Below are 13,657 nucleotides of genomic sequence, written 5' to 3'. Positions count from 1 at the left end.
CGCTGATACTCAGAAGGCTGACTGACACTGGGTACATACGGGGTACCACTGATACTCAGAAGGCTGACTGACACTGGGTACATATGGGTACCACTGGTACTGAGAAGGCTGGTTGACATTGGGTTCATATCCATGGTACTGAGAAGGCTGACTGACTTGGTACATACCCCTGGTACTCAGAAATCTGACTGACACTGGGTACATACCTCTGATACTGTGAAGGCTGGCTGACACTGGGTACATATGGGTACCACTGGTACTGAGAAGGCTGGTTGACACTGGGTACATATCCATGGTACTCAGAAGGCTGACTGACACTGGGTACATACCCATGGTACTCAGAAATCTGACTGACACTGGGTACCTATGCGTACTGTTGGTACTCAGAAGGCTGACTCACACTGGGTATCACTGGTTGTACTAAGAAGGCCGACTCACACTTGGTACATACGGGGTACCGCTGATACTCAGAAGGCTGACTAACACTGGGTACATACGGGGTACCGCTGATACTCAGAAGGCTGACTGACACTGGGTACATACCCATGGTACTCAGACAGCTGACTGACACTGGGTACATATGGGTACCACTGGTACTGAGAAGGCTGACTGACACTGGGTACATACCCCTGGTACTCAGAAATCTGACTGACACTGGGTATATACCTCTGATACTGTGAAGGCTGGCTGACACTGGGTACATATGGGTACCACTGGTACTGAGAAGGCTGGTTGACATTGGGTTCATATCCATGGTACTGAGAAGGCTGACTGACTTGGTACATACCCCTGGTACTCAGAAATCTGACTGACACTGGGTACCTATGTGTACTGTTGGTACTTAGAAGGCTGACTCACACTGGGTATCACTGGTTGTACTAAGAAGGCTGACTCACACTTGGTACATACGGGGTACCGCTGATACTCAGAAGGCTGACTGACACTGGGTACATACCCATGGTACTCAGACAGCTGACTGACACTGGGTACATACCCATAGTACTCAGATGACTGATTGACATTGAATACAGATTTATTAGTGACACTTTGTGTTTATGACTGTCACTGGGTACATACCCAGAAAGCTAGCCGACACTGGGTAAAGAAAAAACACCTGATGGTAGATACTAAGTGGCACTAGACATAAAAGGCTAACTGACCTTGGGTACTTAACTCTGAAAGCCGAATCATAACAGGCACTATACTGAGGTTGACTCACTGGGGTTCTGAAGGCTGACTCACACTGGGCTACTGAAGGCCTACTCACACTGGGGTTCTGAAGGTTGACAAGACACAATACTGAAGACTGACTCACATCACACTGGGGTTCTGAAGGCCAACTCACACTGGGGTTCTGAAGGCTGACTGACACAGTATTGAAAACTGACGCACACTGGTTACTAAAGGCTGACTTACATTGGATACTGAAAGCTGACTAACATTGTGAACTGAAGGCTGCCTCTCACCGTCTAGAATCAAGATAATTCGGAGCACTGAAGGCTAGCATACGTCTGATATTAATTAACCACTTAACTAACAACGATATGCGACTCTTATTTGACTTTCATATTTTCTATAGAATAATTTCATCCATATGAATAATCATATCTGATTTATATGAATTATTTTAATAGCATAATGTCAATGAATCGGTGCCAACTACGAGGTTATTTTCAATACTCTTCGTATCGACAGGTGACTGTGATATATTTATATTGAACTAATATCTCTACCGATATTTAGTTTATTGATATTAATTAATCGTATCTTTGATGTTAAACAATCATTTTGTTAACTTATTTACATGCACGTGTCACCGTTTCTCTTTAAGGATGAACCAAACGATATATCTGTTGAAAGAGAAAGTAATAAGTTCTAATAACAAAGACAATTTACTCACTTAGACATTTAATTTTATACATATTTTATTGAATTACATTCCAAGCTCGATTAGATATTGACTACTGTATTGTTATGATGTAAATAAAATTTTAGTAATTTAAGTGAAAACATCAGTAATCAATTGTAGATACAGAGTCTATGAACTGTATAAGTTTGCCTCAAACATTTTCCTCGAGTTGCCTCCCTTATGTTACAGTTGACATGTCATAACTATAAATAGATTAGTTTGGCCTAACCGACACAAGAACAAGCGGAAGTAAGTATTTTTTAAGAGTAAATAGATGTTGTACATATATGTAACGATACTCTGTAAACACTATTTCATAGAGCCATTCGAATATTAACCTTAATTGATCAAACCTTCTTAGTCTAAAGGAGTGTTGAAAAGTTGTAACATCGGGCCTACACGAACTCGCTCAGAGTCGGGGAGTAAGGCGGGGTTAGGGGTTAGGTCAACAGCAAGGTGAAATGAAAATTGACCACAATCACACTGTAGTGTGCGCGTGTATTGAGGAACACGTGCCATTTTACCAACATTTGTAAACGGGTCAGGACAGTATCATACTCGCATGGACTCTCGGGTCCTAGTCAGAATTATTCAGATTTTTTTATTTCCGTCTTGAGTCAATGAACGTCAGAATATTCCCGACTAAGCGAGCCACTGCGTGTTCAACATGAATTTGAAATCAGAAATATTTCTCTTTTTCTTCTTCGTTTTCTCGTAATATGGCTATTATTATTGCACCAAGTAGCAAAAATAAATGTCCATGGTACAGAATCATGTTACCATTTTGATAAAAATATTTCTATGGCAATTGTTTCGCCTTTGCGTGCGAATATAATGGAATCTGGTAACAGGTCCTTCTCTACTGAAAGCAAAGTAAGAGTGAAATTTTCGTTTTACAATGATAAGATCTATTCATTTTAGACGTCGAAATGTGTAGTATCCATATCGTCATTTAATGCTATATTTATGCATATTAAGATAGCATTAGCCACGAAAATATATTGTTCATACAGTGTCACGTGATTACCAACGAAATGAGAAAAACCGGTAATAAAGCCTATTAACTGAGTGTTTCTAGACTTTGAATGATGTCTGTGAATATAACGGCACGTTTTTAAACTTCATTTCATATGCTACGTTTGTAATACATGAAAAATTTACATTATTGCAAATTTGTGGTGTTTCGTTATATAATTGAATTACATGATGTTTCTCATTTTTGATATCAATCTCAACTTTGGGTTGATAAAACCTAGTATCAACCTCATCAAAAGGCTGTGATTGTATAATGATTCTGTCTGATGATACTTCAAATTGTGAAATAGTTGTTGGGATTACCGGGAGACATTCCATCAATCAAACATTCAGTAATGAAAGAACGTCTTCTCCCCATCAACACATCATTTTCTTTAAATACCTCTACAGAGATCAACTTCGTCAGATGTTCTGTGTATGAAAGTTCTTTTTCTAAAAAACCCAGTATGAGCCTAGGAAGTGGTGGAGTAGTCTCTTCCGTTCCAGACACTCGCAGCAGGTGAGGCTTTGCACTAGTATTTCAATAAGTTTAAAATAGAAATTTTGGAAGTTACGATACGTGCATTACCATACTTTACAACCATCAGCTGTTGATATGCATTATTATTTTGTAATTTTGCCCAATCTTTTGAAGCATCATGAACGAAAGTCTCGCCGATCAACTGAAGAGGGTAAAACTGAAGAAATCGGCCGAGCCTATGAAAGACTTCTCGAATCCGAAGACCATGGGTTTCACCAGTGCCCAGGAAATTCACGATTACGAGGATAAAGTGTTGGATGTTAACACTGAGCGCTGGATACAGCTCCTAAATGACGTCACATTCCCAACGGTCACGTGCTCCTTCACCCTCGACGACGCAAAACTCTTCATCGACTGTTACAAAAGGTAAAGCGTTACTATCCCCGTCACATCGAATTCTTAAACGAAAAAAAAAACAAAAACAAAAGAAAAACAAAAGCAAAACAATAAATCAATTATATTTCATAAAGGCATACATGTATCTGGTATAAATTTTAAGTAGCCTGAGTTTCCTGGTTAAAGTGTAGACGTTTTGGCGGACAGAGGCATATGCTTGTGAATCAGAAACCCGGACTGCAATATTTTCCGTATACTTTTACAACCTACCAATCATATACGATGTTTACTGTGATAACAACTGATAATCACTTCGTGTACATATTTTAATACAGGATATTTGATAATAAAGACGCCGAAACAAGCATGGCTACCGATTGGCGATCTGCACTGCTGTCTGCTGAAGAGGAACATTTGGCCGATCTCACAAAGAGGTTAGACTCTGCTATGTCTGTTTTCACGAAAGAAGATGGATGTGCCTTCGTGAAGTTGTCCTCTAGGAGTGCCAAAGATGCACCAATGTTACAGTCACGTCTGAAAGCTATGTATAAAGAAATTTTGCACAAATTTCAGGAAAACGAACAAAAACAAGAAAATACTAAGATAATATGTTTGCTTCAAGCAGCATTTGATGCGATGAGAGTCACGTGTGCCACTGACGTCATTGATATGTTTGTTAGAAGTGAGAGAGTGTACCAAGACTTACTTCTAGCGGCTGTTAACAGACCTGAGGTTTATGATGAAAATTTTGTCATAAGGAAGTTTGTACCTATCGACGTAGATATGGAGTTCAGAGGGTTTGTCTATCGGGGACAATTGAACGCTCTATCACAGTACAACTACATGATATATTCGGAACGCCTGGTAGCAAAGAAGGATGCCATTGCTAAAAGAATTAGAGAATTCTTCACCACATATGTACAGACGAAACTTTCGTCAGCAAGTTTTCCACAAGAATTTATCATCGACTTCGCTGTCTGTAATGTTGGTATGTAAATTTCAACTGCGACATTATGTCTAGAGCTATCACTTATTACATTGACTTCTTTTATCGATTCTGGATAATTAAATACACGAAGTAATCCTAATTTCCCTGTAGATGAGTTAGAGTGTTGTCAACCGTTCGTTCAAATATAAAAAAATCAGATGTGTTGAAAACCTTGAATAGGATTGCCTGTAGCGTACTAGGGAAAATGTGCTTTGTTCAAACGCTTGGCTTTAGTCTCAATAAAATGTATGGAGACTTTCGATTCTGAAATTCTATTCAGCTATTGGCTGATACATGCTCTTTATGCATCTTGTTTTCCAAGTTATTTCCCTTTCCGTGCTCTGAAATACTGATGGTTACTTAATATACTCAATTTGAAATAGATTTCCCATTTCAAATATTCTCATTCGTTGTTTCACCTATTTCGCAGAAGACGACGAAGATCACTGGAAACTCTGGGTAATTGAACTAAATCCGTTCCTGTCGTCAACCGATGGTGCCATGTTCAGTTGGGAGCACGAGCGACACCTTCTCACAGGAGATGACGGATTCCACTTCCGGGTGGTAAAGAGAACAAAGCCAGGATCCCTGACAATGTTACCAACCAGTGTGAGGGCGATTTTAAAAGACGATTAAGGTAGAGGAAGAGATATCGGGAAAAGGTGACATTTATCTCACATTAACAAGAGACAACGAGTGCAAGGAACAACATCTTGTTTTAGAGATTGTCCCGATAACCACGTTCTGCTGATATCGACATATTTTATTGTCCAGTAGAATGCAGGGCGTGAAAAGAATTCCTTCCCCTACAAGTCATTATAATCAATTGTAGAAGGTGATCGCCATTGCATATGGCAGCACGAGATTTTCTGGCTGTTAAGAGCCGGAAAAGGTATTTATTTATTATGAAAACAGATAATAACAATCAAAACTGTATTGGAATTTGAGGTTTTACTGATTCTGGTGGGCATGATGACGGAAGAAAATGCAACTTGAACATTTCTCCTTAGCATACACATATAAAGTATACTGCGTGTGTGCGTTTGGCAGTATGTACATGTACTCGATAATACTCAGTGACCCGTTCCTGTGTATCACCAGATATTCCCTGGCTATGGAAACATTTCAACATTAAAATAATGTCATTAAAATTAAAAACATGTTATAACATACTGTGAGTGGTAATTAGCATGACGACTAATGCGAATCCATTTACAGTCGGTGTCATCAGTAAAACACGTGCCGTTTGGTGATTCTCATAAAGAAAAACTTTAACATATCAAAGGTACATGTTACAAAGATTGACAAAATTCAATCGGCTCTGGCATTCTTCACTTCATAGGTTGGAAACTTGGATGACGAGGTGCGTGCCATAAAGAAAAAATATATCGAGTTTGAGCAAAGAGCATAGCACAGTTGGACGTCCGATCTTAATAAGTCCGATAAAGACGCCATTAAGCGTACGGTTACTCAGCTAATCAATGACTCCAGAGCTGTAATCAATGAAGTAACAGCGCTAAAGGAAGAGCGGGATGAAGTAAAGGAAACGGTTATCGATCTGCAGTGTCGAAGTCTGAAAATTAATTTGATATTTTCTGGATTATCTGAACACGAGAAAGAAAACACGGGGGAATTGTTATATGACTACCTGTACTATGAAGCTTTGACCGCATCATTTCCTTCGGCAACGTTCATCGTTTTAGGGGGGATGGAAAATAACAAATCATGTTCAATAGCTGTGCACTTCCTTGGTGACAAAGATTTACTGGTGGTAAAGGAGAACGCGTTCTGATTATCATGTAAACCAAAAATTCCTCAACGTCATCAAAGAACGTTGGGAAAAATCTACCCTGACGCCAAACCGGGTACCAAACCAAAACAGTGCGCGATCGCCTCTAGGTGGTTGGTATATTCGGTATATACGGTCCTGTGGACGATGATATTTCCTCAAAAGAGTCTGATGCCAAAGGGACTTCATCTTGTTCTCAGCATCCCAACAACCAGAGTTCAACAAGTGGTACACCAATATCGCGCAGCCCTGATGCTGCTGCTGACTGTAACAGAATGCGGGAACACTCCAGAACGGTCCAGGACAGAGACCAGCGCCCAATCTGTCAGCCCCTACAAATATACAAAACAATATTGACCTATCTCTGTCACTGTATTAATATCAGTGAAGAGAATATTAATCAATGTGTAGGAGAGTTTTCTAATACCTCAAAGGACGTGTTCCTTTTTGTGCATTCGTTAAAGTATCCACAGGGTACTAGTCAACGGCTAGTAAGGGAGATAAACGGTGGTTTAACGACGAGTGTGAAACCAGGTATCAAAGCGACAGAAAAATCTAATGAAAATAGTATCAAATAATGTAAAGCAAATAAAAAAATCAATGTAAAAAATCAACAATTTGATATGTTGTTAAGATGATATTGGGTAGAAATGAATTATGAGACCACGGACTGTGATATCAAACCAATGATATGATCATTTATTTTATGTATATATTTAACATTATCTTTGCATCATTCATTAGCTTTGTGTATGCCATAAGCTACAAGCTTGCTGTAAATCCATTTTCACCTTTGTTGATTTTGTGTTTTCTTCATTTACAGACAGACAGACAGATTTTCTTTATTTCCTTTTTGTAAAGATTTACATGCGTTGTCTCCTATATTTTACATCAAATAATGATATGGATGTTTTAAAAAGCCAAATAGAGTGTCCATCTCCTAGAACATTAGATTTACCAGATGGAAGATATTGATCATAAGTTCAGCCCACTGCTCGTGACTCAGGTGTACATCGTTTGTACTCCCGAGTATAAATTGGCACTGTCTTTCATCTGGCAAGTTATCAAACTTAACGTAGTCATACACGTCTAAGACATTAACTAAAAAATCTAGCAGCTTGTCGCGACTATTGAACAGCGCTGGACACTGAATAAGAAAATGCAGAGCAATAACACCAGACTGTTTCTGACATAGTCTGCAAAACCACAGTGTTTCTCTCGGACTGATAGAATAATTTTATGAGTTCTCCGAGTTTCCATGAGTACTTTGGGAAATCAAGACCAAACTACCACAATGGATTGGGACATCGTCCACTATTAATATAGCGATACGTTTTTAGTGAATCTGAACTACAAACCGCATCTTGTGACATTTTGAAATAAAATTGTTGGCGTTAATTAGTGTTATTTGTCAAATGCTCAAGCGGCATAATATTTATTCAAACGAAAACATTAAAATGTGTTTCAATACAATTGATATCGTTTTTTTTTTGCCTGATGAACCTATCGATTACTTCTACTAAATGAGATAAAATGTTGATGACGTCATACATGTGATATAAATAGCTACGTTACTTTGAATTGCTGTAACCAAGAATTTAAAGATTATTGTTTATCAAAGTACGGTGACAGGGGTCATAGTATATACGTATGCGATCATGGCCAAAGATTTCAAAGATTTCTAATGACACTAAAGTGTGATACTAGAGCATTGTTTTGTACGTGAAAGGACATCTCAGGATGGTGTTGTGTAAACAACCAAAACAGCTTTGTCCTGGATTCTGGTGTTTTTGAGACACTTGGTTTTTTTTTATTTTTTTTTAAGGAATTGCTTGTAAAAATTTTATCACGAGTTTTTTTCGGCACTCGCCCATAAACAAATCGATAAGTATTCAAACTGATAAAAATCTTTACGATCGTTTATTGAACTCTGAGCTCATGGAAACCCGCTAATGGAATTAAAAATTATACCAATACGTGTATCTACACAATTATGTGTGCTAATTATAAAGTAAAGTATCAGGGAGGGAACTATTTTGTTTTTAATTTCTATTGGATGTTAGAGGAATTTAAAAAACATGCTCATTTTAAAATCAATACCTTCATATTTACTATGTATGATCATTAAACATTATTAATGTTCCGTCGCCAGTATGATATACATGTATAATATAGTAGCAGGAGAACTTAGTTTAATTAATATTAACTTTGTGTTAAGAGGTTAAGTAGTAGTGGACGTTAGATGATTTCGATGCCAAAAATAATTACTGACCTGACAATTGTGCGCTTCCGCGCTGGAAAATGGCGTCAACGCCTTTCGTGGAATCACTGGTCTTAGAATTTAACCTCGATATCAAATATAGGTTGTAATTCCGTTAACTACAACAAGTTTGGCACGTACCGCTCTAAACCATCACACTTCCACCGTAAAAGTGGTCCCGTTTCGCGACGTAGCAGTTCGCAAAACGCTCCCCTCGTCGCCTCCACACTCTGCGACTTCCATCACTAGGTTGCAGACAAAATTAGGACTCATCAGAAAACAACGTTGTTCCATTGCCGAAAGGGCGGCGAATTGCTGAGCCAATTTATTTTAACGACTTATATTTAACAAGTGGTAAATTGTCTAACACAGAAACTAAAATGCCCTCGATCATTCCTACTGCGCTCTTATTTCCACTAAATGTGTGACAGCTGAACATAATAGTAAAGATTTGACGAATAATAAGTCCTGAGAATCTAAAGATATGTGCCAATTTCGATTTTTTATGAAATTCAAGCGAAGATAAAGTTAGTTGCAAAAAAACTCGCTGAGCTCTTTCTTTAATAGACTTTCTCGCTTGAACTATTGGTAACCCAGCAGAATTTTGTGATTGCTAAAACGTTTTGTTTTTATTAATTTATACGTATTCTCCGGCTCTCCGAGTTTTCTATATTTTGCATACCACACTGTCACCAATAGTAATCAAGCCATTTTTACAAGGTGTTGGTGTAGGCCTAGTCTTCACACCATATAGATATCCGGGTGTCTTATCAGCTATACTGTGATTATGTTTGAGAATCAAAATAGTATTGGCCCCAAAACACTGTCCCAGGGAATTACATTACAGCTGGGCTGCTTGATCACCCATAGTCACAACTCGATGTTTTATATTTGTAAGGAAGTATATTATCCATCCAAATATTTAGCTCCTATCCTATTTCCTTTAAGCTTTATAAAGAATATATCTGTGAAATACTGTTTAAATGCTTTCTGAACGTTTACATCATTTTTCTGCTCAGTCTTCAATGACAACAGCTTTTTCAGAGTTCCACTGCTCAGTCCTCAATGACATGAACCAACTGCGCCACCCAAATTGAATCCTATCTTGAAGCTGTGTTTGAGTTTGGTGAACAGATTGATATTTTGCATGTGTTCTGATATAGTAATCCTGACGTCATTTTTACAACCTTTTAGATGTCACAGATTTAAAACTGATTGGTTGCTGACCGTTTGATGGATTTTAAATGGATTTTATCAGGCCCCTGTATGCGAGAAATGAACGGTATTCAAAGATCAACCATTGGACAATATAGATTAGTCTTTAACAGGAACCGTCACTCTGACGAAATATGGCACAATGAATATTGTTAAAAAGCATTCTGATGTTAAACATGTTTGCTTTTACATATTACATTAACGTCAATTCTACATTTAAAATGAATGTCAGAGATGGCCTTGATTTCGAACTATTTTAACTAAAAATTGAACGATATCCCAAATTATGCATGCACTATTTTAATAATATCTTAAGCAGATGGTAATATGCGCTAACTGATTTTCCACGCAGAAATGTCATCATTGTTTAGGTGTCTGGAAATGATTATTTAAATCAGGTTTATTTAATACATCATTCAAATGACAATTCTTAAAATGGCCATTTGTTTGTATTTCTGGTGTTTTATCAGATCACTGAATCTTTCAGCAGGAATTACCACCAAAACACGATCCTCTCGGTTAAGGAGAATTCAGGATTTCTGAAATGTGAAAATGTTTTGTCCTTCCTCTCAATCGTCAGAACAAGGATAAATTACTTTAATTAAAATTAAGATCTTATGTTATTATTTAACTCCGAATTTATCCATGAAAACATCTGTTTAATGAAGGTTTCACTGACAAAATTATTTGTCAATGAAAAAATGAAAGCAAATCGTTATTTAGACTTAAGGACTTTACCGTTATTATTTTTCAGTAAGTGAGTGATTCACATAAACAAATGGATGAAATAGTATTTGCTCATACTTTTTTAGTTACAGGGTTACAGAAATAGGTATATTGTGCAATTTAGACAAAGAATCGTATCAAATTAGCACAAATGGTCAGAACTGATGGTAAATATTTTCTTTTGTAAATGAATGTACCACTGGCAACTTATAACTATTAGATAAAGGTTTTAAGAAGAGAAATACAAATTGGAGTAGCGATAATTTCTACATTTTGAAACAAAACACAATAACTTGAATGCATTGAATACCATTTTGATTGCCAAATCAAGGTTTTATCAATACAATACATCTGGTGGAATATTTTGACAAATTTGTACTGTAGTGTGTTGCCAGTGGTTAAATAAGTGATTTTCCTTACACATAGTGTGTTTTCTTGAAAAAAAAATAGATTAATTTTTGGCGATCTCTACGTAAAGTAAGTGTACTTATTGGTTGGAGTAAAAGAAATTGCTTGAAATCAGACACTATACTCAGTTAAAACATTTACGAGTTCTTTGCAAAAATATGCAATATTCCATTCTTGGCATAATAAATTTTCTGTCGTCAAAGTACGGATCCTTGGTCCTGCTCCGGGTCCGGGAAACAGCGTGTAGCTTTCATCCCTACTCTTCCGGTTGGATTTAGACACAACTGTCACATTTTGTATCGACGGTTAGTATTTACACAGGCACCCTGTATCTGGAAGGTAAACAACGCGAGCAAAAAATCCATTGTTATGTAGTGGACTGAATGCTTGCTTGTGTTGTTTGCGTTCAAAACACAAATGCCTGTAGTATTCAATATTGCTCTCATTCTTTATTTATACTCAAAATTTTGCTACTTGACTTAATCACCGATGTTCAGAAATAAAAAAAAATCCTCATAGTCATAGTGTTGATTGTTGCCCTTTTCTAATGAATTATTCTTTAATAAAGAAATAAATGGAAAGGAAGTGACTTGTTGGTCAAAGATCATCAGATGGGAAAAAAGAAAAGAAAAAATGTTACCAAATCACCTGGGACATATACAGGGGAAGACACATCTGTTAAACCAGAGGAAAAGATCAACCTAGCCGAACAGTTAAAGCAGTATTTGTTGTCCAGCTCCAAACAGGACATTTCTCAGGACAAGAGGGTGAGTACTCAAATCTGATGTGATTACAAGGACTCGGTATATCACCCAAGTAAATTTCTGCAATTTTAGTGGGGGAGGGTGTATATATTTAGATATATGTACATGATTATAATAGGACTAGTGTTTCAATGCGTGATGTATCAGTGGCTTGATGTCTTCCTTCAGTATTATTACATGCATTAAGGTGTAAAGAAAAGATGACAGTGGCATTGTCCCATGTCCACAAGTTTGAAATGGGTATGTGCATCAGTGCTAAGTAGTCTTAACTAGAAGATTTTTTTTAAGTGTGGACTATGGCTAAATATTTTATTAAAGCAACACATTTTAAGGTCAGTTTGAAATTGATCTAACTTGGGAGACATTATTATCTAGAGAAGATGTTATAGCCAAAAGATATATCTTTTTTGATGTTGTGGCCTAACCCTTTCACATACTGGTTTCTTTAACATTATTCCAGGGTCTTCCAGTTCCAGATGTAACGCCACCAGTGCAAGAAAAGAGCAAGAAAATTGTAACTCAAAAGACTTTTACTAAAGGAATGATGGACATTTCTCTGTTGACATCTAATGCTACACAGCTGCGCTCCATTATCCTGGACCAACATAATACATTTCGAGACCTACTCATTGTGCTACTGATATTATCAATATGTCTCCAAGTCATTTCTACATTATCACTTATCCTGGCTGACTCCTTCAAAACAAATGACACAAAGAAAAATAACTCAAACCTTAGACGAGGTTTAAGTTTTTTTTCAATGGCATTAACCACTCTAGTGACTGTTGTCAATATATTGATATCTGCATTTTATTTGCCGGGAGACCATACTCGCCAATCTATAGTACACTGACTGAGGAGCTCAAGTGCTGTGTTGTCCATTTTATAACACACTGAATGAGGAGCTCAAGTGCTGTGTTGTCCATTTTATAGCACACTGAATGAGGAGCTTAGGTGCGGTTTTGTCCGTTCTATAGCACACTGACTGAGGAGCTGAGGTGCTGTGTTGTCTGTTCAACAGCACACTGACTAAGGAGCTGAGGTGTGGTTTTGTCTGTTCTGTAGCACACTGACTGAGGAGCTGAGGTGCTGTGTTGTCTGTTCTATAGCACACTGACTGAGGAGCTGAGGTGCTGTGTTGTCTGTTCAACAGCACACTGACTAAGGAGCTGAGGTGCGGTTTTGTCTGTTCTGTAGCACACTGACTGAGGTGCTGTGTTGTTTTGTTATAAATCATGTGCAGCCTTTTTTCAAAATTTTATGGAGTAATATCTGATTGTAATTGTCAAGGCACAGGTGCTTCTAGTCGAAAGGAGGTTCTTACTTATTGTCTGTGGTTATTGGGGGAGATTGCAGAATATTTTATTCTTACTCCCCAGTCGTAGTCAGATGATAACTCATTTAGACAAGCTCCTGCAGTAATAGTGTTAAATTGCCAAATGTGTCTTTGTTAGTCCCCTGCTGGTGAAACTGACGGGAACAAAAGTTTCTTCTCTTGATGTCTGCCTGTCTGTTTGTGTACATACATATATAGCGCCAAAGTTTGTCAGTGATGTTACCATTTCAGTTACTTAGGCCATTCTCACTTTGATCAAAACTCATACGCTTACAGATGGCCAAATTATCTAGGACAAGGTCAAGTTTCAGTGGTTTTTGGTAAAGGTCAAGTTCATTGTTACTAATTTTAGAAAATCTTTGTCAGCACTC

The 13,657-nt window shown here is 37.6% G+C and overlaps 2 protein-coding genes across 2 annotated transcripts; both read left to right on the top strand.

Annotated features, from left to right (window-relative positions):
* Window positions 1–3,582: 3,582 nt before the first annotated feature.
* On the top strand, window positions 3,583–5,515 carry LOC132554814 (cell division cycle protein 123 homolog). Its single transcript, XM_060219129.1, has 3 exons — window positions 3,583–3,830; window positions 4,136–4,788; window positions 5,219–5,515. Exons 1-3 carry the CDS (start codon window positions 3,583–3,585, stop codon window positions 5,422–5,424), a joined length of 1,107 nt encoding a protein of 368 aa, XP_060075112.1. The 3' UTR covers window positions 5,425–5,515.
* Window positions 5,516–11,463: 5,948 nt separating this feature from the next.
* LOC132554793 (ninjurin-1-like) lies at window positions 11,464–13,293 on the top strand. The gene is made up of 3 exons (XM_060219105.1): window positions 11,464–11,491; window positions 11,755–11,953; window positions 12,411–13,293. The coding sequence occupies exons 2-3, from the start codon at window positions 11,798–11,800 to the stop codon at window positions 12,801–12,803; spliced, it is 549 nt and encodes a 182-aa protein (XP_060075088.1). The 5' UTR covers window positions 11,464–11,491; window positions 11,755–11,797; the 3' UTR covers window positions 12,804–13,293.
* Window positions 13,294–13,657: the final 364 nt, after the last annotated feature.

Source organism: Ylistrum balloti, unplaced genomic scaffold (assembly GCF_031769215.1).
Source record: "Ylistrum balloti isolate Yb309-2 unplaced genomic scaffold, AGI_CSIRO_Ybal_v1 Utg370444, whole genome shotgun sequence".
In the NCBI taxonomy this organism is placed as follows: Eukaryota; Metazoa; Mollusca; class Bivalvia; order Pectinida; family Pectinidae; genus Ylistrum; species Ylistrum balloti.
Note: the sequence above shows the minus strand (reverse complement) of the source record. Positions and strands in the feature narration are given on the sequence as shown.

Excerpts from the sequence above, each read along its gene's own strand:
- LOC132554814 (XM_060219129.1), top strand. The coding sequence starts at position 3,583 with ATGAACGAAAGTCTCGCCGATCAACTGAAGAGGGTAAAACTGAAGAAA. Across the intron at positions 3,831-4,135 it reads TTCATCGACTGTTACAAAAG|GATATTTGATAATAAAGACG; the intron begins GTAAAGCGTTAC and ends ATTTTAATACAG. Across the intron at positions 4,789-5,218 it reads CTTCGCTGTCTGTAATGTTG|AAGACGACGAAGATCACTGG; the intron begins GTATGTAAATTT and ends CCTATTTCGCAG.
- LOC132554793 (XM_060219105.1), top strand. The coding sequence starts at position 11,798 with ATGGGAAAAAAGAAAAGAAAAAATGTTACCAAATCACCTGGGACATAT. Across the intron at positions 11,954-12,410 it reads ACATTTCTCAGGACAAGAGG|GGTCTTCCAGTTCCAGATGT; the intron begins GTGAGTACTCAA and ends ACATTATTCCAG.